This window comes from Scyliorhinus torazame, chromosome 13 (assembly GCF_047496885.1).
Source record: "Scyliorhinus torazame isolate Kashiwa2021f chromosome 13, sScyTor2.1, whole genome shotgun sequence".
NCBI classification, from domain to species: Eukaryota; Metazoa; Chordata; class Chondrichthyes; order Carcharhiniformes; family Scyliorhinidae; genus Scyliorhinus; species Scyliorhinus torazame.
This window is the reverse complement of record NC_092719.1, coordinates 113,506,419-113,532,149: the sequence shown is the minus strand read 5'-3', so window position 1 is coordinate 113,532,149 and position 25,731 is coordinate 113,506,419. Positions and strand designations below refer to the sequence as shown.

The following is a 25,731-nucleotide window of genomic DNA, read 5'->3' as shown; positions in this document are numbered from 1 at the left end:
ATGGCAGCCCCCTCAACCTACCCTCCTGGGTCCTCGCCTGGACTACAAACAACTCACTCTTTGCCATGTTCAGTTTGTACCCCGAGAACCGGCCGAATTCCTTCAGGATTCCCATGATTTTATCCATCCCAGCCACTGGATCCGTGATGTATAAGAGCAGGTCGTCGGCGTACAATGAAACTCTGTGTTCCACCCCCCCTGTACCAGCCCCTCCCAGCCCCTAGAAGCTCTTAGAGCAATTGCCAGCGGCTCTAATGCTAATGCAAACAGCAGTGGGGAGAGGGGACACCCCTGCCTTATCCCACGGTACAGTCTGAAATAGTCAGATGTCGTCCTGTATGTCCTCACACTTGCATCCGGAGCCTGGTACAACAGTCTGACCCAGTCGATAAAGCCCTCCCCGATCCCAAAACGTCGCAGCACCTCCCATAGATAGTCCCACTTAACCCGTCGAAAGCCTTCTCGGCATCCATTGCCACAACTACCTCTACCTCCCTACTCTCCGGGGGCATCATGATCACATTCAGCAGCCTTCTTAGGTTGGCCACCAGCTGCCTGCCCTTGAGGAACCCGGTTTGATCTTCCATAATGACGTCTGGCACACAGTCCTCAATCCTAGCCACCAAGAGCTTGGCCAGAATTTTAGCACCTAGGGGCTGTTTAGCACAGGGCTAAATCGCTGGCTTTGAAAGCAGACCAAGGCAGGCCAGCAGCACGGTTCAATTCCCGTAACAGCCTCCCCGAACAGGCGCCGGAATGTGGTGACTAGGGGCTTTTCACAGTAACTTAATTTGAAGCCTACTTGTGACAATAAGCGATTTACATTTACGTTGAGCAGAGAGATCGGCCTATAGGACCCACATGCCTCCGGGTCTTTGTCCCGTTTCAATATCAATGAGATGATGGCCTGTGACATCGTCGGGGCAACACCCCTCTGTCTCATGCCTCATTAAAAACCCTAGCCACACTATCTCGGAGAACTGTTTGTGAAGATCCACCGGATACCCATCCGGCCCCGGGGCTTTACCCGATTGCATGGCCCTCAAGCCCATCAATATTTCTTCAGTCCTGATCAGGGCTCCCAACCCGTCTACCAATCTCCTGCCCACTTTTGGGAAGGTCAGTCCATCCAGAAAGCACCTCATCCCCTCCCACCCCGGTTCCGAGGTGTGAAGTTTGCTATAGAAGTCCCTGAACACTTAGTTCAGCCCTGCCGGATCCCCTACCAATCCCCCCCCCCCAATTACCAACCCCCCCCCCCGCCCCGTCAACTACTTTCCCTATTTCCCTGGCTTACTCCCCGTGCTCGTAAATCACACCCCTTGCCTTCCTAAGCTGCTCCACAGCCTTACCTGTGGACAACGCCCCAAACTCAGTTTGTAGCCTTCATCGTTCCCTGACTCTAAGTTTTTTTTTGTAAATATTTTTTTTTCTCCTCCTTTATCACATTTTCTCCCAAATATACACCCACCAACAATAAACAATAATCAGTAATAAATATGTCAATCCCCATATCAATAACAACGATCCCATCCTCCCACCAAACCCCAAACATTAGTCCACATGTTCACATAAACAAATGACAAAAAGGAATCAGGAATCACCCATTGTCACCATTAACACACACAGTCCCCCTCCGCCCCCCCCCCCCCCCCAACTAATGTTCGATGTTATCCAGTTCTTGAAAGTGCATGATGAATAATGCCCATGAATTGTAGAACCCCTCCATCCTTCCCCTCAGTTCAAACTTAACCTTCTCCAGAGTCACGAATTCCAACAGGTCCCTCCGCCACGGCAGGGCACAGGGTGGGGAAGTTGCTCTCCAACCCATCAGGATCCGCCATTGGGCGATCAACGATGCAAAGGCTACAGCATCTGCCTTCGCACCTGTTTCCAACCCTGGCTGGCCCGACACCCTGAATATGGCCTCCCGGGGGCCCGGGTCCAGTTTCACGTGCACCACTTTAGAAATTACCCTAAAAACCCCCTTCCAGTAATCCTCTAGCTTTGGAATGGACCAGAACATATGAACGTGATTAGCGCCCCCCCCCCCCCCCCCCCCCACACAACGCTCACACACATCTTCTACTCCTTCAAAGAATTGGCTCATCCTCGCCCTTGTGAGGTGTGTTCTGTATACCACCTTCAGCTGTATCATCTCCCAACTCTTCCTCCCACTTTGCTTTGATCCCTTCCAGTGGTGCCTTGTCCTCTTCCAAAATAGCTCCGTAAACCGCTGACACTGCCCCCTTCTCCATTCTCCCCGTCGTCAGCACCTCCTCCAGCAATGTGGAGGCCGGCTCCACCGGAAAGCTCTGCATCTCCTTTCTGGCAAAATCTCGAACCTGTATGTATCTAAACATTTCCCCCAACTCCAGCCCACACTTCGCTTCCAGCTCCTTCAGACCTGCAAACCGACCCCTAAGAAACAAATCTTTTAGTGTCTTAATCCCCTTCTCCTCCCATTTCCGAAAAGTTCCATCCCACCTCCCTGGCTCAAATCTGTGGTTCCCCCAAATCGGCATTTCCCTTGACCCGAAGTGTTGGCGAAACTGCCTCCAAATTCTCAATGAAGCTATTATTACCGGATTCCCTGAGTATTTCCCCGGGGCTATCTGGAGCGGTGCTGTTGCTAGTGCTTTCAATTACGACCCCCTGTACAAACTCTCCTCCATCCTGACCCACTGGGAATCAACCCCTCTGACCCAGCTCTGCACCTTCGCCACATTCACCGCCCAGTAGTAATACACCAGGTTCGGCAGACCCAAACCCCCTGCCTGCCTTCCCCTCTGTAGCAGCACCTTTCTAACTCTGGCCACCTTCCCTCCCCATATGAACAAAGTAATCCTTCCCTCAATCTCTCTGAAAAAAGCCTTTGGCAGGAAAATCGGCAGGCATTTAAAAATAAGCAGAAATCACAGCAACACGTTCATTTTAACCGCCTGTACCCGACCCGCCAGTGACAGAGGGAAACCATCCCACCTTGCCAGATCAGCTTTCACTCTCCCCACCAAATTTGAAATGTTGTACCTGCAGAGCCCCCCCCACTCCCAGGCAACCTGCACCCCAAGGTACCTAAAGTGAGTCCCTGCCCCACCCCCGGCCGAGACACCACAAAATACTCACTCTTATCTAGATTTAGTTTGTACCCCGAGAAAGACGCTAACACTCTAAGCAGCTCCAATATTCCCCCTATCGACACACTCGGTTCCGACACGTATAACAGCAAGTCATCGGCATATAAGGACACCCTATGCTCTATCCCCCCGCACTATTCCTTTCCATACCCCTGAACTTCTTAATGCGATAGCCAACGGCTCAAGCGCGAGTGCAATCAGCAGGGGGGACATAGGACATCCCTGCCTAGTCCCACGGTGGAGCGTAAAGTATCTCGAGCTGATGTTGTTTGTGCGGACACTCGCCCTCGGCTCCTTATATAGTAGCTTTACCCAGTTCACAAATCTAGGTCCAATCCCAAACCGCTCCAGAACTGCCATCAAGTACCCCCATTCTACCCGATCAAACGCCTTCTCAGCGTCCAATGCCACAACCACCTCTGTTTCCTTCCCCTCTGCCGGTGCCATAAAGACGTTCAATACCCTTCTAACGTTTGAAAAGAGCTGCCTCCCTATCACGGACCCCGACTGATCTTCACCTATCACCTTCGGGAGGCACTCCTCCAGCCTACCCGCCAGTGCCTTCACCAATACTTTTGCGTCAACATTCAGAAGCGATATGGGCCTATATGACCCACACTCCGTTGAATCCTTATTTTTTTTAGCAGCAGGGAAATCGATGCCTGCCCCAAAGTTTGTGGCAACACCCCCTTCCCTATCGCCTCTTCAAACATCCCCACCATCAGGGGTACCAGCTTATCCTTGAATTTTTTATAATATTCCACCGGAAACCCATCTGGTCCTGCCATCTTACCCGACTGCATCCTCCAATCGCATCCTTTATCTCTTACTCCACTATCGCTCCTTCTAATGTAGCCCTGTCCCCCTCCCCTAACCTCAGGTACTCCAATCCATCTAGAAATTCCTACATCTCACGGTCTCCCCCAGGTGGCTCTGACCTGTACAACCGCTCATAAAATTCCTCAAAAACCTTGTTAATCAGATCCGGAGCCACCACCAACTTCCCCGCCCTATCCCTCACCTGAACAATTTCCCTTGCCACTGCTTCCCTCCGGAGTTGACCTGCTAACATACTCCATGTTCGTAAACTGCACCCCTTGGGTTTGACTCTAAGTTGAAGGGGTGGTCATTTTGTCAAGCAAGAAACGGGGTTTGTGGGGGTCAGGGAGGTGCGAGATTCGGAGGGAAGGTTTGTGACAGTGAGTGGGGTGTTGGAGGGGATGCCGGTTAGTCAATGTTTATGTGCCTAACTGGGACGATGTGGGGTTTGTAAAGAGGGTACGAAGGGTGATTCGGGACTTGGATTCCCACCACCTGATCATGGGAGGAGATTTTAACTGTATGATGCAGCCAAAGGTGGACAAGTTGAGCCATTGTCGATGGGAAGGTCGAGGATGGTGAGAGAGCTGGGAGGGTTTATGGATAGAATGGGGGGGGTGGCTCCGTGGAGGTTCAGGAACCCGGCAGGGAGGGAGTTCTCCTTCTTCTCGCACATATACAACGTGTACTCTAGAATTGATTTTTTTTCATGGTGAGTCGGGCGGTGCTGATTGGGGTGGTAGAGGCAGAGCATGCGGAAATTGTGATTTGGGCCATGCGCCGCATTGACTGGATGTGATGCTTAGTTTGGGGCAGGTACAGAGGCCGGGGTGGAGGTTGGATAAGGGACAAGGAATTTTGCAAGAAGCTGAAAGTGGCGATTAGGAACTATATGAAGCTTAATCAGAATGGGGAGGTGTCGACAGCCATGTTCTGGGAAGCTCTGAAGGCAGTGGTCTGAGGTGAGATTATTTTGTTTAAGACGCATAAGGAGGAGGAGGGAAAAGCACAAGTCGCTGTTAGACGGGATAGTCGAGGTGGATAGGAGATATTCAGCAACCCCACAAAGGAGTTGTTGGCGGAGAGGAAGAGGCTACAGGGGCAATTTGACAGGTTGACAACAGGCAAGGCGATGGGGCAGCTGCGTAGGGCAAGAGGGGTGCAGTATGAGTATGGAGAGAAGGCGAGTCATATGTTGGCCACCCAATTGCAGCGTCAGGCAGCATCTAGCGATATTATTTTGCAGGTAAAAGAAGTGTTGGTGTCAGAGCCCAAAAAGATAAGTGAGGTGTTCAGGCTTTACTATGAAAAGTTGTAAACGGCCAAGCCATGGGGAGAGGTGGGGATGTGGGCGGATTCTGAAAAAGTTGGAGTTCGCAGAACTGGAGGAGGAGAAGAGGCAGGCATTTGGAGGAGCTATTGGGTCTGAGGAGGTGATGGATAGTATCAGGGGATTGCAGTCAGTGAAGGCCCTGGGCAAGCCATCTCCCTCTGAATGTTCTGGCCGTACCCTAACTGTGGTAGTATCAGGTATTGCAGTACCCGAGAGGCTGTAGACCATTGGGTAAGCCTAGCAGCTTACCATTGGCTGTTTGGTATGTGGCTCCGCCTTGACAGGCGGGGTATAAGAACAGGTGCCGTCCCAGCAGCCCGCATTCTGTACCGAAGCTGCTGGGGAATAGATCTAGTCTATTAAAGCCTTCAGTTATGATACAACCTCGTCTTCGAGTTTAATTGATCGTGCATCAATTTAATAGACTACTCTTGAGCTGAAAGAATGGATCTCCGAATCAAGCCGGAGTGTCTACAACTCAGCCCCCACATGGAAAACTGGGCTGCGATTTGTAAGCACTGGCTAGCGTGTTTTAAAGGCTACCTCGAGACGGCCGGAGGCACCTCCTCAGGAGAACAGAAACTGCATCTCCTGCACTCGAGATAAACCCTGGAATCTTCTCCCTCATCGAGGAGGAGGAGGACTATGATGATGCGATCGAACTGTTAAAGGGACATTATATACGCCCTGTAAACCAGGTCTACGCACGTCACCTGCTTGCAACTAGACGGCAAAGCCCCGGGGAATCGCTGGAGGACTTCTACCATGCGCTACTGGTGCTGGGCAGAAACTGTGGCCACCCGCACGTTTCGGGCAGCGAGCACACGGAACTTCTAATCCGGGATGCCTTCGTAGCAGGTATGAGCTCTTCAGAGATCCGCCAAAGACTTTTAGAAAAGGACCCCTGGGACTGAGAGAAGCACGGGCCCTGGCAGAAAATGTTGCCTCCAGAAACGCGCAGTCCTATGCGCCCTACTGCGCAGCGGCCCCCTGGGCTGCGTGGCATCCCGCAGCGTCAGCCCCACTGACCTCCCCCGTGTCCCCGCAGGCCTGCGCTGTAAGATGGCCCACTAGCTCTGTTGGGCCCCGTTGCTTCTTCTGCGGGCAGGCGAAGCACGCCCGCCAGCGCTGCCCAGCCCGCACCTCCACCTGCAAAGGGTGCGGCAAGAAGGGCCATTTTGTGGGGGTCTGCCAAGCACGTGCCGTGGCCGCGGTCTCCAACGACTCCGGACCACCGCGGCAACCTTCCCTTCGGGCCCCAGGCGGCCAGCACTCACCGCCAGCCCCCTATCCTAGGGCCACGTCCGACCCATGGCCGTGGCCATCTTGCCCCTCGGACGCCACGCTGGACGGATGGGCGCCGCCATTTTGTCCATCCCCGCTGCCATTTTGTCCATCCCCGACCACCATGTGCGATCCATGGGAGACGCCATCTTGAATGGGGCTCCAGGCCCCCAGCACGGCCGACTACATGCTGCCCGATCACAACCCACAACTGTTCCATCTGGCCTCGGTGACGCTGGACCAAAATCGACCTCGTTCACTCGCAACAGCAACGACGACGATCTTCATCAACGGCCACGAAACGACTTGCCTGATCGACTCTGGGAGCACGGAGAGCTTTATACACCCCGACATGGTAAGGCGCTGTTCACTTGTTATCCACCCTGTAAACCAAAGAATCTCCCTGGCCTCCGGGTCACACTCAGTGGAGATAAAGGGGTTCTACCTAGCAGAGCTCACTGTCCAAGGCAGGAAATTCAACAATTTCTGCCTTTATGTCCTGCCGCACCTCTGCGCGGCTACACTCCTGGGGCTGGACTTCCAATGTAACTTGCAAAGCCTGACCTTTAAATTCGGCGGCCCCCCTTTCTGTCTGCGACCTCGCGACCCTTAAGGTCGACCCGCCTTCCCTGTTTGCGAACCTCACCCCGGATTGCAAACCCGTCGCCACCCGGAGTAGACGGTACAGTGCCCAGGACCGGACCTTCATCAGGTCAGAGGTCCAAAGGCTACTGAGGGAAGGGGTCATTGAAGCTAACAACAGTCCCTGGAGAGCTCAAGTAGTGGTGGTGAAGACCGGGGAGAAACATAGGATGGTCATTGACTACAGTCAGACCATCAACAGGTTTACGCAGCTGGATGCGTACCCTCTCCCCCGCATATCCATCCTGGTGAACAGGATCGTGCAATACAAGGTCTTCTCCACGGTGGATCTCAAGTCCGCCTACCATCAGCTACCCCTCCGCACTAGTGACCGCAAGTACACTGCCTTCGAAGCAGATGGACGGCTCTACCAATTTTTAAGGGTTACCTTTGGTGTCACTGATGGGGTCTCGGTCTTCCAACGCGAGATGGACTGAATGGTTGACCGGTACGACTTACCCGCAACGTTCCCGTATCTTGATAACGTCACCATCTGCGGCCATGACCAGCAGGACCACAACACCAACCTCCGAAAATTTCTCCAGACCGCGAAAATCCTTAACTTAACGTACAATAAGGATAAATGCATCTTTAGCACCGACCGCCTAGCCATTCTCGGCTACGAAGTGCGAAATGGAGTTATAGGCCCTGACCCTGAATGCATGCGCCCCCTTATGGAGTTCCCCCTCCCTCACTGCTCCAAGGCCCTGAAGCGCTGCCTCGGGTTTTTCAGTTATTACGCACAGTGGGTCCCCAACTACGCAGACAAAGCCCAACCCCTAATCCAGTCCACAGCCTTCCCCCTGTCGACAGAGGCCCGCCAGGCCTTCTGCCGCATCAAAGCAGACATTGCAAAGGCCACGATGCGCGCCATCGATGAGTTGAGAGCGATGCGTCCGACGTAGCTCTGGCCGCCACCCTCAACCAAGCAGGCAGACCGTGGCCTTCTTCTCCCGTACCCTCCATGCTTCAGAAATCCGCCATTCCTCGGTCGAAAAAGAGGCACAAGCCATAATAGAAGCTGTGCGACACTGGAGGCATTACCTGGCCGGCAGGAGATTCACTCTCCTCACTGACCAACGGTCGGTGGCGTTCATGTTTGATAATGCACAGCGGGGCAAGATAAGGAACGACAAGATCTTACGGTGGAGGATAGAACTCTCCACCTACAACTATGACATCTTATACCGTCCTGGGAAGCTAAACAAGCCTTCTGATGCCCTGTCCCGCGGCACATGTGCCACCGCACAAGTGGACCACCACCGAGCCCTCCACGAGGACCTCTGCCAACCGGGGGTCACTCGCTTTATCCGCTTCATTAAGGCCCGCAACCTGCCCTACTCCACCGAGGGGGTCAGGACAGTCACCAGGGACTGCCAAATCTGCGCGGAGTGCAAACCGCACTTCTACCGGCCAGAGAGGGCGCACCTGATAAAGGCTTCCCGTCCCTTTGAGCGCCTCAGCATGGACTTCAAAGGCCCCTCCCCTCCACCAACGCAACACGTATTTCCTGAACGTGATTGACGAGTGCTCCCTGTTCCGTTCGCCATTCCCTGCCCCGACATGACCACAACCACTATCATCAAGGCCCTCCAGGGTATCTTTACACTGTTCGGGTTCCCCGCGTACCTACACAGTGATAGGGGGTCCTCCTTTATGAGCGACGAACTGCGTCAATTCCTGCTCAGCAAGGACATCTCCTCAAGCAGGATGACCAGTTACAACTCCCGGAAAAACGGGCAGGTAGAGAGGGAGAACGGAACGGTCTGGAAGACCGTTCTACTGGCCCTGCGGTCCAGGACTCTCCCCGTCTCCCTCTGGCAGGAAGTCCTCCCGGAGGCCCTCCATGTGGCATTGCTCTGTACAACTACCAATCAGACACCTCATGAACGTCTCCTTGGCTTCCCCAGGAAGTCCTCCTCCGGAACCTCGCTCCCAACCTGGCTAGCGACACCCGTTGGTCGAGAGGGTCCACCTGCTGCACGCTAACCCCCAGTCTGCCTACGTGGCGTTCCTTGACGGCCGGCAAGATACAGTCTCCCTCCGGGACCTGGCGCCCGCCGGAACCATGCGCACCCGTACCATTACCCCCACCCCCTAACCCCCCCCCCCCCCCCACAGCACCTCACTGGGGGGTCGGTCCTCCCGCCGCTCCTACCTAGGCCTTCCCACCCACCGACGCCCCCTACAGGCGCCTCCCTCTCGTGTCAACCGTTTGCCCTACCAGCGCCGTCTAGGGGTGACGAAGCTGCCATGGACGACGAAGCCACGCTCCCGGAGTCGCAGACGCCCAGACCCCCATGAACACTGACTGTATATATCTGCCACGCTTGTAAATACTCACGGTACCTCCATATCTGATTATACCATGTTAAATGCAATTGTAACCACTGTCCACCACCCCCGCCAGATTCTTTATAACAGGGGGTGAATGTGGTAGTATCAGGTATTGCAGTACCCGAGAGGCTGTAGACCATTGGGTAAGCCTAGTAGCTTACCATTGGCTGTTTGGTATGTGGCTCCGCCCTAACAGGCGGGGTATAAGAACAGGTGCCGTCCAGCAGCCCTCATTCTGTACCGAAGCTGCTGGGGAACAGATCTAGTCTATTAAAGCCTTCAGTTATGATACAACCTCGTCTTTGAGTTTAATTGATCGTGCATCACTAACATCTGCATCAGCTCCAGGTAACTGGAATTTCAGCATTAGGCTGGGACCTAGCTGGATCCTGGGATCCAGCAGACCTCCGACTGCTGTCTCACCTGGGGTTTCCTTTCTCCACCTGATGTGCATCAGCAGGCGTGTGGTACCCACCAGATTGTGCCCCAGAAGCCTGATCACTAACGTTTCCCATCGGGTTGTGTGTCTCTGCATTGTTGGAGGGTGGGTATGACAGCTATAATAATCTTTATTGTCACAAGTAGCCTGCAATGAAGTTACTGTGAAAATCCCCTATTCACCACATTCCAGTGCCTTTTCGGGTACACTGAGGGAGAATTCAGAATGTCCAAATTACCTACCAGCGCGTCTTACGGGACTTGTGGGAGAAAACCGGAGCACCCGGAGGAAAGCCATGCAGACACAGGGAGAATGTGCAGGCTCCGCACAGACAGTGACCCAAGCTGGGAATCGAACTTGGGAACATGGCACTGTGAAGTAGCAATGCTAACCACTGTGCTACCGTGCTGCCTATCGTGCTGTGACGCATTGATACCGTCTTCCTCGGAGCTCTCCTCTGAAGTGTTCTTTTGGGAAGCAGGAGAGGGGTCCACCCGGGATGGGCCGGCGCCGTCGGCTGGAGGACCTGTGGGAGAATGGACATGTGGTCAGTGGGAAGGATGAGTCAGTCAGTATGGTATTAACAACTCACGTGTGATAGGTCCTCCGGGTGGAGCCCGGTGGGGCCCCACCCCTGCGGCTTTTGCCAACCTCCATGTTGGTGACCGCTCTGTCCTCGGCCAGCCCCATCACTTCCAGAGACCGTTCCTCAAAGGTGATGAGGATCAGTATGTCAGGCACGCCTCCGCCAGGCTGGGCCCTCTCCTGGCGATTGTGGGAGAGCTTCTCCTGCAAAGACACAGTGGGCATCATTAGCTACACGAGTGGTTCAGAGGGTGGGAGGTGGGATATAAAGGAAGGGTTGGTGTGAGTTGAAGGGAGAGGGGGCAGCACGGTAGCATTGTGGATAGCACAATTGCTTCACAGCTCCAGGGTCCCAGGTTCGATTCCGGCTTGGGTCACTGTCTGTGCGGAGTCTGCACATCCTCCCCGTGCGTGCGTGGGTTTCCTCCGGGTGCTCCGGTTTCCTCCCACAGTCCAAAGATGTGCAGGTTAGGTGGATTGGCCATGATAAATTGCCCTTAGTGTCCAAAATTGCCCTTAGTGTTGGGTGGGGTTACTGGGTTATGGGGATAGGGTGGAGGTGTTGACCTTGGGTAGGGTGCTCTTTCCAAGAGCTGGTGCAGTCTCGATGGGCCAAATGGCTTCCTTCTGCACTGTAAATTCTATGATCTATGATCTAAAGGGAAGAGGGGTGAAGGGAAGGGTGGGGCTGCATGGAGGGTTGGGGGGATGGATGCTTGCATTGAGGTGGGTAGGTCTCAGGGTGGGGTGGGGGAGGGGCATTGGTGTCAACTCACCCATGCTGCCCTGTGCAGGTCGTTGACCTTCTTACGATACTGGAGGCCAGTCCTCTGGTCACACTCCGTGAGCTTACGGCTGTTGCCACCTTGTCCCAGGCGGCTGAAATTCTGGTTACCTGGAGCTGATGTACAAAGGTACATTGGCAAGAAGAGTAAAAAAATTCTTAATGTCTTGCCGGAACACTGCATAACCAACGACACTGAGTTCACCAGCAATGCTGCTGTTTAGGAGTAAACTGCAAACACGTTTTTATTTGTTAATACCACCTGTTTCTTCTGAGATTGTCAAACGATAACAACAAGCACAGATTGGTAGGAGAGAATAAAGTTCTTAAAAGTGAGTATTCAGTCGAGGAGAGGAAGTGCTAGCAAGGAGCTACACTACCAATGAGAAATGGGTAGCTGCTGTGATCCTAGCAAAAACAGGTCCAATATCATTCACCATGCAGGTGAATGATGGAAGAGTTTGGCGACGACATACTGACTAGCTACTAGCTTCACAAAGTGAGATCGCTGAAACTTCTCAAAGTATTTCCCATTGAAAATTTAGACAGCGATATTTCTGAACAGAGACAAGTTCAGATTCTGTTTCTGAGGACTTTCCAATACCTATGGAGATAGATACTGGTGTAACTTCCCAGGAAGTATAACCTACTGAAGGAAAAGTGGACACTTCCAAGGTCGCGAGTAGCCAGGTTCCAGAACATCAAATACAACCCAAAAGGAATAAATGTACACCTGAGAGACTAAGTTGTTTATATGTATAGAGACAAGGCATAAGTGGTTCTGTTGTATACATGTTAAGTCGTAAAGAAGTAAAGGGCGAGGGCATTATGTATCAGAGAATACATACCTGCTGGTGAAGCATCATGTGATCTCTAGTGATGTCAGCAGAGAGTGTTTATGTGGGCTTCAGTTCTCCACTTTGTATTGTAAGAGCAACCTTTCCTAATAAACCCTGCACCATGTTTTCAAACAACCTAGAGCATGGCACCTCTATTCTTTTCTCTTTCCGGCAACTAGAGTTTGCCAATTGCAAGATGCATTGCAGGAACTCCCCAAGATTCCTTCGGCAACATGTTCCAAACCCACCGAGAGGTGCAAGAGCAGCAGATAACTGGGAAAACCTCCATCTGGAGGTTCCATTCCAAGTCACTCATTACCTTGACTTGGAAGTGTATCGCCATCCCTGCACTGTTGCTGGGTCATAATCCTGGAATTCCCTCCATAATAGCACTGTGGGTGTACCTACACCTGAGGGAATGGAGCGGTTCAAGAAGGTACCTCACCACCACCTTCTGAAGGGCAACTAGAGATAGACATTAAATGTTGCCCTTGCTGGCGACACCCACATGCCATAAATGAATAAAAAATAAGAAACCTGACAGTGAAATGTAGGTAGGTGCTGCTGCCTCTAGAAAGCTATTGATTTTTAGAATGTGCCTGTTGGGCCAGGAACAAGATTGTTCCCTTTAGCCCCTCAAGGAAATCCATGTTTTTTATTGTTTGCATAATCAGTGATCACACCCTCCAGCAACTTAGCAAGCCTGCTGTCCTCCATTACCCTCCCTTTACAGCCACCAAGCTCAGATGTCAAGTTACAGTGTCAGCCTCCTTTCCCAGTTACTGGGCTCCCCATCAACTCATGACTTCTCTTTACCTCCCCCTTGATTACCTGGCTCTGAACCCACCTCCCATCCCTTACACCAAACCTTGATCTCTCCTTCCTGAATGCCAGGTATCAGTACACCCTCCATGAAGGCCAATCTCTGCAAATAGCTGGGGATCATCCCCAATGATTCTGGCCTTATTCCCCGCAGCCAGCCTGCCAACGTGCTGACTGCCAGGCAGGAAACTGAAGAAGAAAATCTTCTGCTATGAATAGAAATGTGGCCTCCATGTCCCTGGGATTCTAACCCCCATTACTGCACCTCTCATGCAATTCCACCTTCTCATAAGTGTTGGGGCCAAAATATTAATTGGAATTACTTTTCAAGAGCAGCACATGCTTAAATAGTCAAAATCACCAGCTTGCTGATAGAATTAACTTTGTATTCCAATGTTCTTTGCAGTGTTCATTTGGAGTGTATTTATAATGTTTTGTTGGACAGTAATGAGTTTCCTGTTGTTTAGGCTTTGTTTAGGCCTGTAGCCATGATGGTGCCTGACTACGCCATGATTGCTGAGATTTCTCTGTACTCCTTTGGGTTTAGCAATGCCAAAGTCCTTGCAAAGAAAATCACCACAACTTTCAAACTCTCCTCTGAGCAACTCAGTTCACAGGTAAATTAGTCAACTAAAAGTAACAATATTACTTTTACAGTTCAATAACTCAGCATCCTCCGTGGTGGACTGAGTTGGGATGTTGGATTATCTAAAGAAAGGTTATGTTTTTGTTTTATGAAACAAATGTTGAGCAACAAGGCAAAGTGACATGAAAGGAATCCAAATGGGTTATTAGGCCCACCTGCATTTGAGGCCATCGTGACAAAAGGGAGGGGTCTTGCAGCTCTGTTGGTAGCACCCCTGCCTCTGAGCAAGAAGTTCCGGCTTCAAGTCCCACTTCAGGATTTGATGACCATGAGCAACGGTGCACCATACGAAGACACCCAAGTGAAATGCATTTGTTTGCTGCGTGCCCCTCATGTCATCATAGATGGAAAGAAGTTGGATCTATTAATAATGCCCTTTTGTTACAAGACATATCCGCTGCATTTAAAACAAAAGTTGCAATATTATAGTAACAGCTGCTGGGATGCAATTCTATCATGCTTTCCATCATGCAGCACATCTTGCTGCCTATCCTGAGAATGGCACAAATATATAAAATGGCTATCTCATGTTGTGGCATGCAGCTGGTTTAATAAGGTGTAAGCAACATCCAAGCGATAGCCAATACTGTATTATTTGTTTCTGGTCCTGTTTCTTGATAATCCCCATATTAAGCATCTGAGGATGAAGAGTAATTTAATCTATATCCCCATTCCCCAACATCCCAGCAGAACCCTCCCATTTGAAGCACTCATCAATTCATAATGTTTTCCGCAAATGTTATTGTACACACTCTGTAATTTTTGACATAAAAACAAAACATTTTGGAAACATCAGTGAGTCAGGCAGTATATGTGGAACAAGAAACAGAGTTATGCGAGATCTTATGATCCCCCACAGGCGGGTTTGAAGCCGGGGTTGGCATGTAAAATCCACTGGATGGCCTTCTTGCTGTCTACCCATCCAAACCTGGCCTGTATGAAATTTTATAGGGGTGGGGCAAGCATGGATGGCTACCCGCCTTTGGGCTTGGTGGGGGACATTAAGCGGATAAGTAATGGCCTCTTAAGAGCCTCACCCCGCCACTGCCAGTATTTTACACATGGCAGGTGGAGGACCACGCCATCGGGAGGTATGGCAGCTTTAGCTGTGCAGTTGGTGTCGGGCATGGGGGGGGGGACTTCCTTTGTGGGTCCATTGATTCCATTAGAGGCAACACCAATCAAAGGTCAGTCACCTCTTAACTCTCCGCCCTGGCCTCTTAAAGCCAGCTCCAACCACTCAAACAAGAACCTGGACTACTTGCCTGGGCTCCTCAGTGTGATGGGACTGCCTGCAGTTGCAAGCTCTCCCATTGGAGCTGGTGGGGCTACAAAGCTGCTGGCCATACCAATTGGCCGACAGCTCTCTAAAGTGGGACCTCTTCATGAAATGGAGTGGAAGTCTCACCTTAAAGCTTCTCCCAACATTAAATTGCTGTGGGGCAACTGTCAGGATCATGGGCAAATACTGCAGCACCCCGTTAAATCTAGCCCAGTGTTTCATGTTGATGACGTTTCAGCAGGATGCAGCATTGGCATTACTTTGCTTTTGTTTCTGTTATGTTTAATTCATCTGCATTATGTGTCACTGTCCACTAACTTCAAGGATTGGGCTGGGAATGATTTCAAAGGGTTGCTTTAGTTATCATAGTATCATAGTATCAACAGTGCAGAAGGAGGCCATTCGGCCCATGGAGTCTGCACCGGCTCTTGGAAAGAGAACCCTACCCAAGGTCCACACCTCCACCCTATCCCCATAACCCAGTAACCCCACCCTACACTAAGGGCAATTTTGGACACTATGGGCAATTTAGCATGGCCAATCCACCTAACCCGCACATCTTTGGACTGTGGGAGGAAACCGGAGCACCCGGAGGAAACTCACGCACACACGGGGAGGATGTGCAGACTCCGCACAGACAGTAACCCAAGCCGGAATCGAACCTGGGACCCTGGAGCTGTGAAGCATTTGTGCTATCCACAATGCTACCGTGCTGCCCCTGATTGAGCTCAAGGAAGTCCATAATATTTCTGAGAGACTCAAAGAATGCCATGGCAATACAGCACCAGCATGTTCCTCTGCCATCATGCATGATCTGTGATGTCAAGCTTAATGATCAACAAAGACTGAAACTGATTATTAATTGGTGTTTCCGCAACAGGATCATTATGACTTTGGAATGAGAGCTGTAAAAACTGTGATCTCAGCCGCAGGAAACCTGAAGAGGGAAAATCCCGTTATGGATGAGGTACTGACTCTAATGCAGCAATGTTCTGGCCATAAAGTTATTTAGTATTTCACCAGTCCTAATCCTTGGAATTATGAATAACTAAAAATGCATTATAAGTAGAATAATATAACCAGTGTGTATTATACAACAAATAATACGTAGCGAGAATAATATGAAGAATAATGGAGGGTAAGCGAGTATTTCATGTTAAGTTGTCATAGTGTATTGAATGAACACGGAACATACTGTACATAGAGTAACAGATAACTGGCAGTATATTGAATGTAATGGAAAATATTGCACATACAATAAAAAAGGCAAGAGTTGCACTGAATTTAGAAAGGAGTAAATTGCAAATAGGATAATAGTTAGCAAGGGGTATATTAAATATCACAGAGAATAAATTGCAAATGGAAAACAGATACCGAGTTTATGGAATTTGAATTAGTAGGTGGCCAGAGTAGATTACATCTCCAGGAAAATGCATTGCATATAAAGAATAATGGATAGCTGGAAGTGTTTTGAAAAGTAAACAAAAAGCCTTAAGTGAATTGAGCATAGAAAAGTAGGAATGGATTGCATTTAGAATATTGTGTTTAGTTGGTTCAATTAGTAGTACTCCTATTTCTATGTCAGAACATTGTACGTTCAAGTCTCTACAGAATCTAGACTTGCACTTCAGTGTAACATGGAGGGAGTTGGCCATTTACTCTGTTGGAGATGTTTGAAATGCTGCTTGACCACTTCAGAATATCTGATCTGAGGAAGGTTCAGGCACTTTTTCTTGGGGTAACATTGAAAATGGGCTTCCGTTGACATGAGCAGCGGTAATTGATTAAGTGGAAGGAGACCGAGAAAGCTGCATCAGGCCTATGGCTAGGTTGGAATTGCCACTATTAATTGTCAATATTAATAACAATAACATTGTTAAGGTTGACTCTGTACTAGGTAAATAAAAATGTAAATGTCGGGTCTTTCAGTGGGGGCCATGGTGTGAGTGGTCGGATGTTTGGCAGCTCCCGCTTGTGGCTTTGTTTTTGGGTCTTTTCCCCGATTAACAGGTGGATGTTTTAATGGAAAAAGGTGCAGGAGTGGTAGAGGGAGAATTTGTTCCATCAGTGAATGGATTTGTGGACCAGAAGTACGCAAGGTGTACGCACGGCTGTACAGCACAGTGGTTAGCACAGTTGCTTCACAGCTCCAGGGTCAAAGGTTTGATTCTCGGCTTGGCTTACTGTCTGTGCAGTGTCTGCACGTTCTCCCCGTGTCTGTGTGGGTTTCCTCCGGGTGCTCCGATTTCCTCCCACAGTCCAAAGATGTGCAGGTTAGGTGGATTGGCCATGCTAAATTGCCCTTAGTTTTCCCCCCAAAAAACGTTAGGTGGGGTTACTGGGTTATGGGGTTGGGGTGGAGGTGTGGGCTTGGGTGGAGTGCTCTTTCCAAGGGCCGGTGCAGACTCGATGGGCCGAATGGCCCCCTTCTGCACTGTAAATTCTATGAATCTATGGGAAGTGGTTTTAGGTGAAAAGAGCTGTTGGAACGTGAAACTTTTCCTGCGACACAGGGGAAGGTGGCAGAGGGTAAGGGATCGACCCCAATATCTCAGTGATCTATGGATCAGTTGGTGGACTTCTTGAACGAGAGGTTCACCCAGCAAAGAAAGGAGTCTCCGGAGGACCTGGCGAGGACGGTGGATCCGCTTAAGGCAAGGATCTGAGGTTGGGGTCTCAAAGCCAGGCGATCCAGGCGGTTGAGGAGACATTGAGGGAGCGTGAGGAGCAGCTTGCTTCGTTGGTGACTGAGATGGGGGTGATGAGAAATACTCAGGAGCGATTTCAGGAGAAGGTGGACGATCTGGAGAACTGCTCCCAGAGACATAACCTGAGGATTATGGGGCTGCCAGAGGGCATTGAGGGAGCAGACGCTGACTCGTATGTAGCCAAGATGTTGGAGATGTTGCTGGGAGAGGGGGTCTTCTTACGACCCTTGGAGGTGGGCCGGGCAGACAGGGTACTGATGAGGAAGCCGCAGGGTAACGAGCTGCCGAGGGCAATGGTGGTGCGGTTGCAGAGGTGGGCCAGGGAAATGAGGCGGTGTACCTGGGAGGGCAGCGAACTTCAAGTATACCTGGACCTGGGTGCGGAGATGGGCAAAAGGAGAGCAGGCTATAACAGAGTGAAGGCTGCCCTCTTCAAGAAGGGAGTGAAGTTCGGGATGCTGTATCCGGCCCGCCTCTGGGTGACCTACAATGGTCGGGAATACTATTTTGGGATGCCGGAGGAAGCTATGGAATTTGTGAGAGACAATGGACTGGCAAGAGAGGGAGGACATTGAACCTTGGAGGAGGTGTTTTGGGAGGTTGGTTTTCCCTGTCGCCCTGTTCGGAAGGTTAGATTTTTTTGGGGGGTGCCCCCCCAACCTCTTTTCAGTTCTTTTTTCTTGAGGGGGTTTGCTTTCTCCACTGGGTGGGTTGTTGGGGGGGTTCTGGAGGATGGGGGATGGTCATTGGTGAGTGCATTGGGCTCTGCTCTGGGTTTTTCTTTCTCTGGGCGTGGGGGCAGGGAGTCCCCCAACCAGTGATCTATGGATCAGTTGGTGGACTTCTTGAACGAGAGGTTCACCCAGCAAAGAAAGGAGTCTCCGGAGGACCTGGCGAGGACGGTGGATCCGCTTAAGGCAAGGATCCATGATCACATGGAATGTAAGAGGGTTGAATGGGCCGGTCAAGAGGGGTATCACGTCTTCGTGCATTTCGGGAGCTTAAAGGCGGAAACGCACCTGAAGTTTGGGGATCAAACTAGGCTCAGGAAAGGGTGGGTAAGGCAGGTCTTTCATTCGGGTTTGGATTTGAAGAAGAGGGGGGTGATAGCCTTTGAAGTGGGAAACATAGTGGCAGACTCTGGGGGAGGTTTGTTATGGTGATGCTGGTGAATGTTTATGGCCCAAACTGGGATGATATAGAGTTTATGAGACGGGTGCTGGGGGAGGATCCTGGACCTGGACTCGCACCGGTTGATAATGAGGGGGGGGGATTTTAACACGGTTCTTGAGCTGAAATTGGATCGGTCGGGCCCGAGGTCGGGAAGAGTATCGGCGGTGACAAGGGAATTGAGGGAGTTTATGGAGCGTGTGGGAGGAATGGACAAGTGGGGGTTTGGTAGGCTGAGGACGAAGGAATTTTAGTTTTTCTCCCATGTACATAGACTGTATTCCCAGATCGACTATTTTGTGCTGGACAGGATGCTGTTGGTGGGGGTGGTCGGTTCGGAGTACTCGGTGATTGTGGTTTCGGATCATGCGCTGCATTGGGTGGACTTGCAGGTGAATTGGAGGGGGGGGGGGGAACTTTGGGGGTAAATGTTAAAATGATGCCCCCGGAGTGACGAAGAGTGGAGGTGGTGGTCCCCATGGATGCGGAGAAGGCCTTTGACTGGGTGGAGTGGGACTATTTGTGGGAGATGCTGGGGCGGTTTGGCTTTAGGCAGGGGTTTGTGGATTGGGTCCGGCTGATGTACCGGGCGGCGACAGCAAGCGGGTGAACGAACCGGGTGAGCCCAGAATATTTCAAGTTGCACCGGGGAATGAGGCATGGATTCCCACTCTTCCCATTGCACTTTGCCTTAGCTATGGAGCCATTGGCGTCAAGGGACTGGCAGGGGATAGTGAGGTGGTGGGGTGGACCATAGGGTCTCATTGTATGCAGACGAATTACTGCTTTATATGTCAAACCGTTTGGAAGTTATTTGGGGGATTATGGGCATATTGGAGCAATTCGGCCGGTTCTCGGGGTACAAATTGAATATGGGGAAGAGCGAGGTTTCTCTGGTTCAAGCAAGGGTCAGAAGAAGAGGCTGGGGGAGTTTAGAATAGTGGGGGCGAGCTTTCGGTATTTGGGTATTCAAGTGGCGCGGGAGTGGGAGCAGCTGCACAAGCTGAATCTGGCTCGGTTGGTGGAACAGATGAAGGAGGATTTTAGGTGAGATGTGCTCCTGCAGTCGCTGGCGGGACAGGTGCAGTCGGTGAAGATGACAGTTCTCTCGAGGTTCTTATATGTGTTCCAGAATCTCCCGATCTTCATTCCAAAGGCTTTTTTTAGGAGGGCGAGTATGCTGATTTTGGGGTTTGTTTGGGAGGGTAAAGCCCCGCGGTGAAGAAGGTGCTGCTGGAGTGGGATCGAGGGGTGCGTGGGTTAGTTCATCCAGATTTGTAAATTACTATTGGGCAGCGAATATGGCCATGTTTAGGAAGTGGGTAGTGAGGGATGGTCGGTATGGGAGCGGATGGAGGCAACCTCTTGTAAAGACCCGGGTTTGGGGCAATGTTGACGGCGCCTTTACTGCTCTTGCTGGCCAGGTACTCCTCAAGCCCGGTTGTGGTGGTGGCCCTGAGGGTGTGTGAGCACAGTGGCAGGAGCACCTGAGGCTGGAGAGGGCCTCGATTTGGGCAGGAATCATAGGTTTGCTCCAGGGGGGCTGGTGTCAGAGTATTACTGGCACATGCCCGACGGCTCAGAGTGGCCAATCGCCTTTGCGTCCCGCACCACTTGCAGACGCCGAACAAAACTACATGCAGATGGAAATGGAAGGTTTGGTCGTCGTATTTGCAAAAATTCCACCAATATGTTTATGTTTATGGACGCACATTTACGATATACACGGACCACAAGCCCCTGCTGGGATTGTTTAAAGAATACCGAGTGATCTTGCCAATTGTGTCTGCCTAGGTCCAGCGACGGGCGTTGCTGCTCTCCGCTTCCGAATATACCCTGGAACATCGTCTGGGCACAAGGATTCTACGTACTGACGCGTAAAGCCTTCTGCCCCTCTCCACACCCGACGCTGCCTCGGAAATGAAAGCTGCCCTCCACTTCTTTACACCCTGCCGGTGACAGTGACTCACATTTACGAGTGGACCCAGATGGACCCGAAATTGTTGTGCATCCGGCACATGGGTGGTTGTACCCTAGAAGAATCGCGCGTCTATATTAATCAACCTGCACAACGGACATCGAGGGGTGGCCAAAATGAAAATGCTGGCCGACAGTTATGTTTGGTGGCCTGGATTAGATTCCAAGATCGAGAAGGTGGCCCACAACTGCGCTCCATGCCAGGAGCATCAAAAAGCCCCACCAGCAGCCCCGGTGCACCCTTAGATGTGGACGGGGAAGCTGTGGTCGCGGGTCCACATAGACTTTGTTAGTCCGTTCCAGGGGGCCATGTTCCTCATGCTCCTGTATGCCCACTCTAAATGCTGGATGTACACCGGGTTCCCACTGCAATCACACGAGCCACGTTGACAGACTACAGGGCATCCTCAGCGCCCACGCATTGCCTGAAGTCTTGGTAGCTGACCACGGAACGGCGTTCATCGGCCAGGAGTTTGCATCATTCGTGGCTGCAAACGGCATCCGGCATATACGTACTGCCTCGTACCACCCAGCCACTAATGGGTTGGCTGATTTGGCGGCCAAACCTTTAAGTGGGCAATGAAAAAGATACCCGCAGGATCCTGGGAGATGCAGTTGCCGCGTTTCCTTTTTAGTTACCGCTCAACGCATGCATGCCATGGGATCGCGCCTGCAGAATTACTCATGGGGCAAAGACTTAGGACTCGCCTAAATCTAGTCCTCCCCGACATGAGGTATGGGTCCGTCAGTGCCAGGACAGCTCCGGAAGGCACTCTTCGGGGCACAAGATGCGCACCTTTGAACTTGCGACACGGTGTAGCCACCTGAGTTGGCCACTTCCCGACTTAAAATGGAGAACCGCAAAGGCTGAAGGGAAATTCAGCCAACACAGGCAAAGACTAGCAAATACAGAAATCAGGGGCGCCATTCTCCGACCCCCCAGCGGGTCGGCGAATGGCCGTTGGCCGTCGTGAATCCCGCCCCCGCCGGTTGCCGAAGTCTCCGAAGGGAGAAAAGTCGGCAGGGCGTTAATGGCGCCGCTGCCGTCAGAGAATGGCACGGGTCTGCGCAAGGCAGCCGATTTTCGGCCTGCCGATATTCTCCCTTCCGGAAGGGCCGAAGTCCCGTCGACGTGATGGCCGTTCACGTCGACGTAAATTAAACCACCTTTTCATCGGTGTGACCCTGTGCTCCAGGTTCACGCCGACCAGCGTGGAGGTGAGTGACAGCCTGGGGGGTTGGCTCTGGGCAGGCGATGGTGTGGCCGCAGTCTGAATGTGTGAGGAGAGGTGTGTCTCGGGTTGTGTGTGTGTGCGGCGGGGGGGGTGGTTAGAGTGGGCTGGGCTCCGGGGGAGTGCCGGGAGGGGGGTCCGTGCCGGGGAGGAAGATGGGGGGTCCGTGCCGGGGAGGAGGTTGGGGGGGTCCGTGCCGTGGAGGAGGTTGGGGGGGGTCCGTACCGGGGAGGAGGTTGGGGGGGTCCGTGCCGGGGAGGGGGATGGGGGGGTCCGTGCCGGGGAGGAGGTTGGGGGTTCCGTGCCGGGGAGGAGGTTGGGGGTTCCGTGCCGGGGAGGAGGTTGGGGGGGGTCCGTGCCGGGGAGGAGGTTGAGGGGGGTCCGTGCCGGGGAGGAGGTTGGGGGGTCCGTGCCGGGGAGGGGGATGGGGGGTCCGTGCCGGGGAGGAGGTTGGGGGGGGGTCCGTGCCGGGGAGGAGGTTGGGGGGGGTCCGTGCCGGGGAGGAGGTTGGGGGGGGTCCGTGCCGGGGAGGGGGATGGGAGGCTCCGTGCCGGGGAGGAGGTTGGGGTCCGTGCCGGGGAGGAGGTTGGGGGGGGGTCCGTGCCGGGGAGGAGGTTGGGGGGGGTCCGTGCCAGGGAGGGAGATTGGGGGTCCGTGCCGGGGAGGAGGTTGGGGTCCGTGCCGGGGAGGAGTTTGGGGGGGTCCGTGCCGGGGAGGAGGTTGGGGGGGGTCCGTGCCGGGGAGGAGGTTGGGGGGGGTCCGTGCCGGGGAGGGGGATGGGGGGGTCCATGCCGGGGAGGAGGTTGGTGTCCGTGCCGGGGAGGAGGTTGGGGGGGTCCGTGCCGGGGAGGAGGTTGGGGGGGTCAGTGCCGGGGAGGGGGATGGGGGGTCCGTGCCGGGGAGGGGGATGGGGGGTCCGTGTCGGGGAGAGGTTAGGGGGGGGTCCGTGCCGGGGAGGAGGTTGGGGGGGTCTGTGCCGGGGAGGAGGTTGGGGGTGCGTGCCGGGGAGGGGGATGGGGGGTCCGTGCCGGGGAGGGGGATGGGGGGGTCCGTGCCGGGGAGGAGGTTGGGGTCCATGCCGGGGAGGAGGTTGGGGGGGTCCGTGCCGGGGAGGGGGATGGGGGGTCCGTGCCGGGGAGGAGGTTGGGGTCCATGCCGGGGAGGAGGTTGGGGGGGTCCGTGCCGGGGAGGGGGATGGGGGGTCCCTGCCGGGGAGGAGGTTGGGGTCCGTGCCGGGGAGGAGGTTGGGGGGGTCCGTGCCTGGGAGGGGGATGGGGGGTACGTGCCGGGGAGGAGGTTGGGGGGGGTCCGTGCTGGGGAGGAGGTTGGGGGGGGTCCGTGCCAGGGAGGAGGTTGGGGGGTCCGTGCCGGGGAGGGGGATGGGGGGTCCGTGCCGGGGAGGAGGTTGGGGGGGGGTCCGTGCCAGGGAGGAGGTTGGGGGGGGTCCGTGCCGGGGAGGAGGTTGGGGGGGGATCCGTGCCGGGGAGGAAAATGGGGGTGTCCATGCCGGGGAGGAGGTTGGGGTCCGTGCCGGGGAGGAGGTTGGGGGGGGTCAGTGCCGGGGAGGGGGATGGGGGGTCCGTGCCGGGGAGGGGGATGGGGGGTCCGTGCCGGGGAGTGGTTAGGGGGGGGTCCGTGCCGGGGAGGAGGTTGGGGGGGGTCCGTGCCGGGGAGGAGGTTGGGGGGTCCGTGCCGGGGAGGGGGATGGGGGGTCCGTGCCGGGGAGGGGGATGGGGGGTCCGTGCCGGGGAGGGGGATGGGGGGGTCCGTGCCGGGGAGGAGTTTGGGGTCCATGCCGGGGAGGAGGTTGGGGGGGGGCGCTGCCGGGGAGGGGAATGGGGGGTCCGTGCCGGGGAGGAGGTTGGAGGGGGTCTGTGCTGGGGAGGAGGTTGGGGGGGGTCCGTGCCGGGGAGGAGGTTGGGGGGGGGTCCGTGCCGGGGAGGAGGTTGGGGGGGGGGTCCGTGCCGGGGAGGAGGTTGGGGGGGATCCGTGCCGGGGAGGGGGATGGGGGGGTCCGTGCCGGGGAGGAGGTTGGGGGGGTCCGTGCCGGGGAAGGGGATGCGAGGGCAAGTGAGTTGGTCCACCTGGCCAGGTGCCAGCCTCCAACAGTTGGACCCATGCGGTCCATGCCACCTGGCTGGGGGGAGGAGGGGATATGGGCAATGATGACATGTCGTCGTTCCCCTCCCCCCCACCAGGCCGTCATGTTTTCCGATCATCCAGCGATGTTGGCCGCCGTGGCGGCAGCCGCTAATGTCTATGTTGCCCTGGATGAGGAGGAGGAGGAGCGTGCCAGAGAGGCGGCGCAGGCTGCCGCAGAGGGACAGGCGGCAGCCGCCCAGGCTGGAGGGACACCTGACCGGCAGGACGAGGAGGGGGAGGAGGACGTCGCAGCCCCACGGCAACGGAGGCACCCGAGGGCGCCCCGTGTGTACCGGCCCCGGCAGTCATACCAGGACCTCACGGACCGGGAATGCAGGAGGAGACTCCGGATGAGGCGGGAAGCCGTGGCACACATATGCCACCTGCTGGCACACCTGTCACCGCGTGGCACTGGCGGGGGACACCCTCTCCCCGTGTCCGTCAAGGTTACGGTGGCCCTGAACTTTTATGCAACGGGGTCATTCCAGGCACCGAGTGGGGACCTGTCCGGCATATCGCAGACATCGGTGCATCCGGGCAGTGACAGATGCGCTATATGCCATGGCGCACCGCTACATCCGCTTCCCTGTGGACCGGGCCAGCCAAGATGCCCGGGGCGTGGGCTTCTCTGCCGTGGCCGGGATCCCCATGGTCCAGGGCGCGATTGATGGGATGCACGTCGCCGTGCGGCCACCTGCAGATAACAGGGCCGTGTTCACCAATAGGAAGGGGACCTATTCGATGAACATACAGGTGGTCTGCGACCACCGCATGATGATCCTGCACGTCTGCGCCCGTTACCCAGGCAGTGTACACGACTCATACGTGTTGTCGCGGTCATCCATCCCCGGCATGTACGAGGGACACCATCCCCGGCTGAGGGGCTGGTTGCTGGGCGACAGGGGCTACCCATTGCGATCGTGGCTGATGACGCCTATACGGAGGCCACGCAATGAGGCGGAGAACCGCTACAATGATGCCCATGTAGCGACAAGGGGAGTGATAGAGAGGTGCTTTGGCGTGCTGAAGATGCCTGGACCTCTCTGGGGGCGCCCTCCAGTATCGGTCAGATAGGGTCGGCCGCATCATTGTGGTGTGCTGCGTCCTGCACAACATAGCCCAGCAGAGGGGCGATGTGCCGCAGGCAGAGGAGGGCGGAGTGGAGGAGCAGCAGGAAGAGGCGCAGTCCTCCCCAGATGAGGGGGATGGGGGCAATGGTCAGGGCAGACGGGGTAGACACAGGCGGGTGGCTGTCCACCGTTACCGGCTGGCCCAGCGGGCACGGGACAGACTGATAGCCGCCCGCTTCACTGACTAGATGGGCGTGGGAATCGGGTAGTATGGCCACAGACCGCACACCATGGCAACAGCCGACCACCCACACCCTCCACCCATCCACCCACCCAGCACCCTCACCCCCCTCCCCAACCCCACCCACCCCACCCACATGCACACCACCCCCCCCCATTGCCGATCCACCTGCGGCACAACGGGCCGGGCTCACACAGTTGCGGGTGGACGCGTGTCTATTGCAGGCCATGGAGGATGATGAC

The 25,731-nt window shown here is 54.3% G+C and overlaps 1 protein-coding gene across 1 annotated transcript in view; it reads left to right on the top strand.

Moving 5' to 3' along the window:
• Positions 1 to 25,731, top strand: part of dnah1 (dynein, axonemal, heavy chain 1) — a 1,119,271-nt gene that overhangs the window by 512,844 nt on the left and 580,696 nt on the right. Inside the window, exons 32-33 of the mRNA XM_072472076.1 lie at positions 13,489 to 13,638; positions 15,830 to 15,916. Coding sequence (XP_072328177.1) covers positions 13,489 to 13,638; positions 15,830 to 15,916 — 237 coding nt within the window. The remainder of the gene's footprint in view (positions 1 to 13,488; positions 13,639 to 15,829; positions 15,917 to 25,731) is intronic.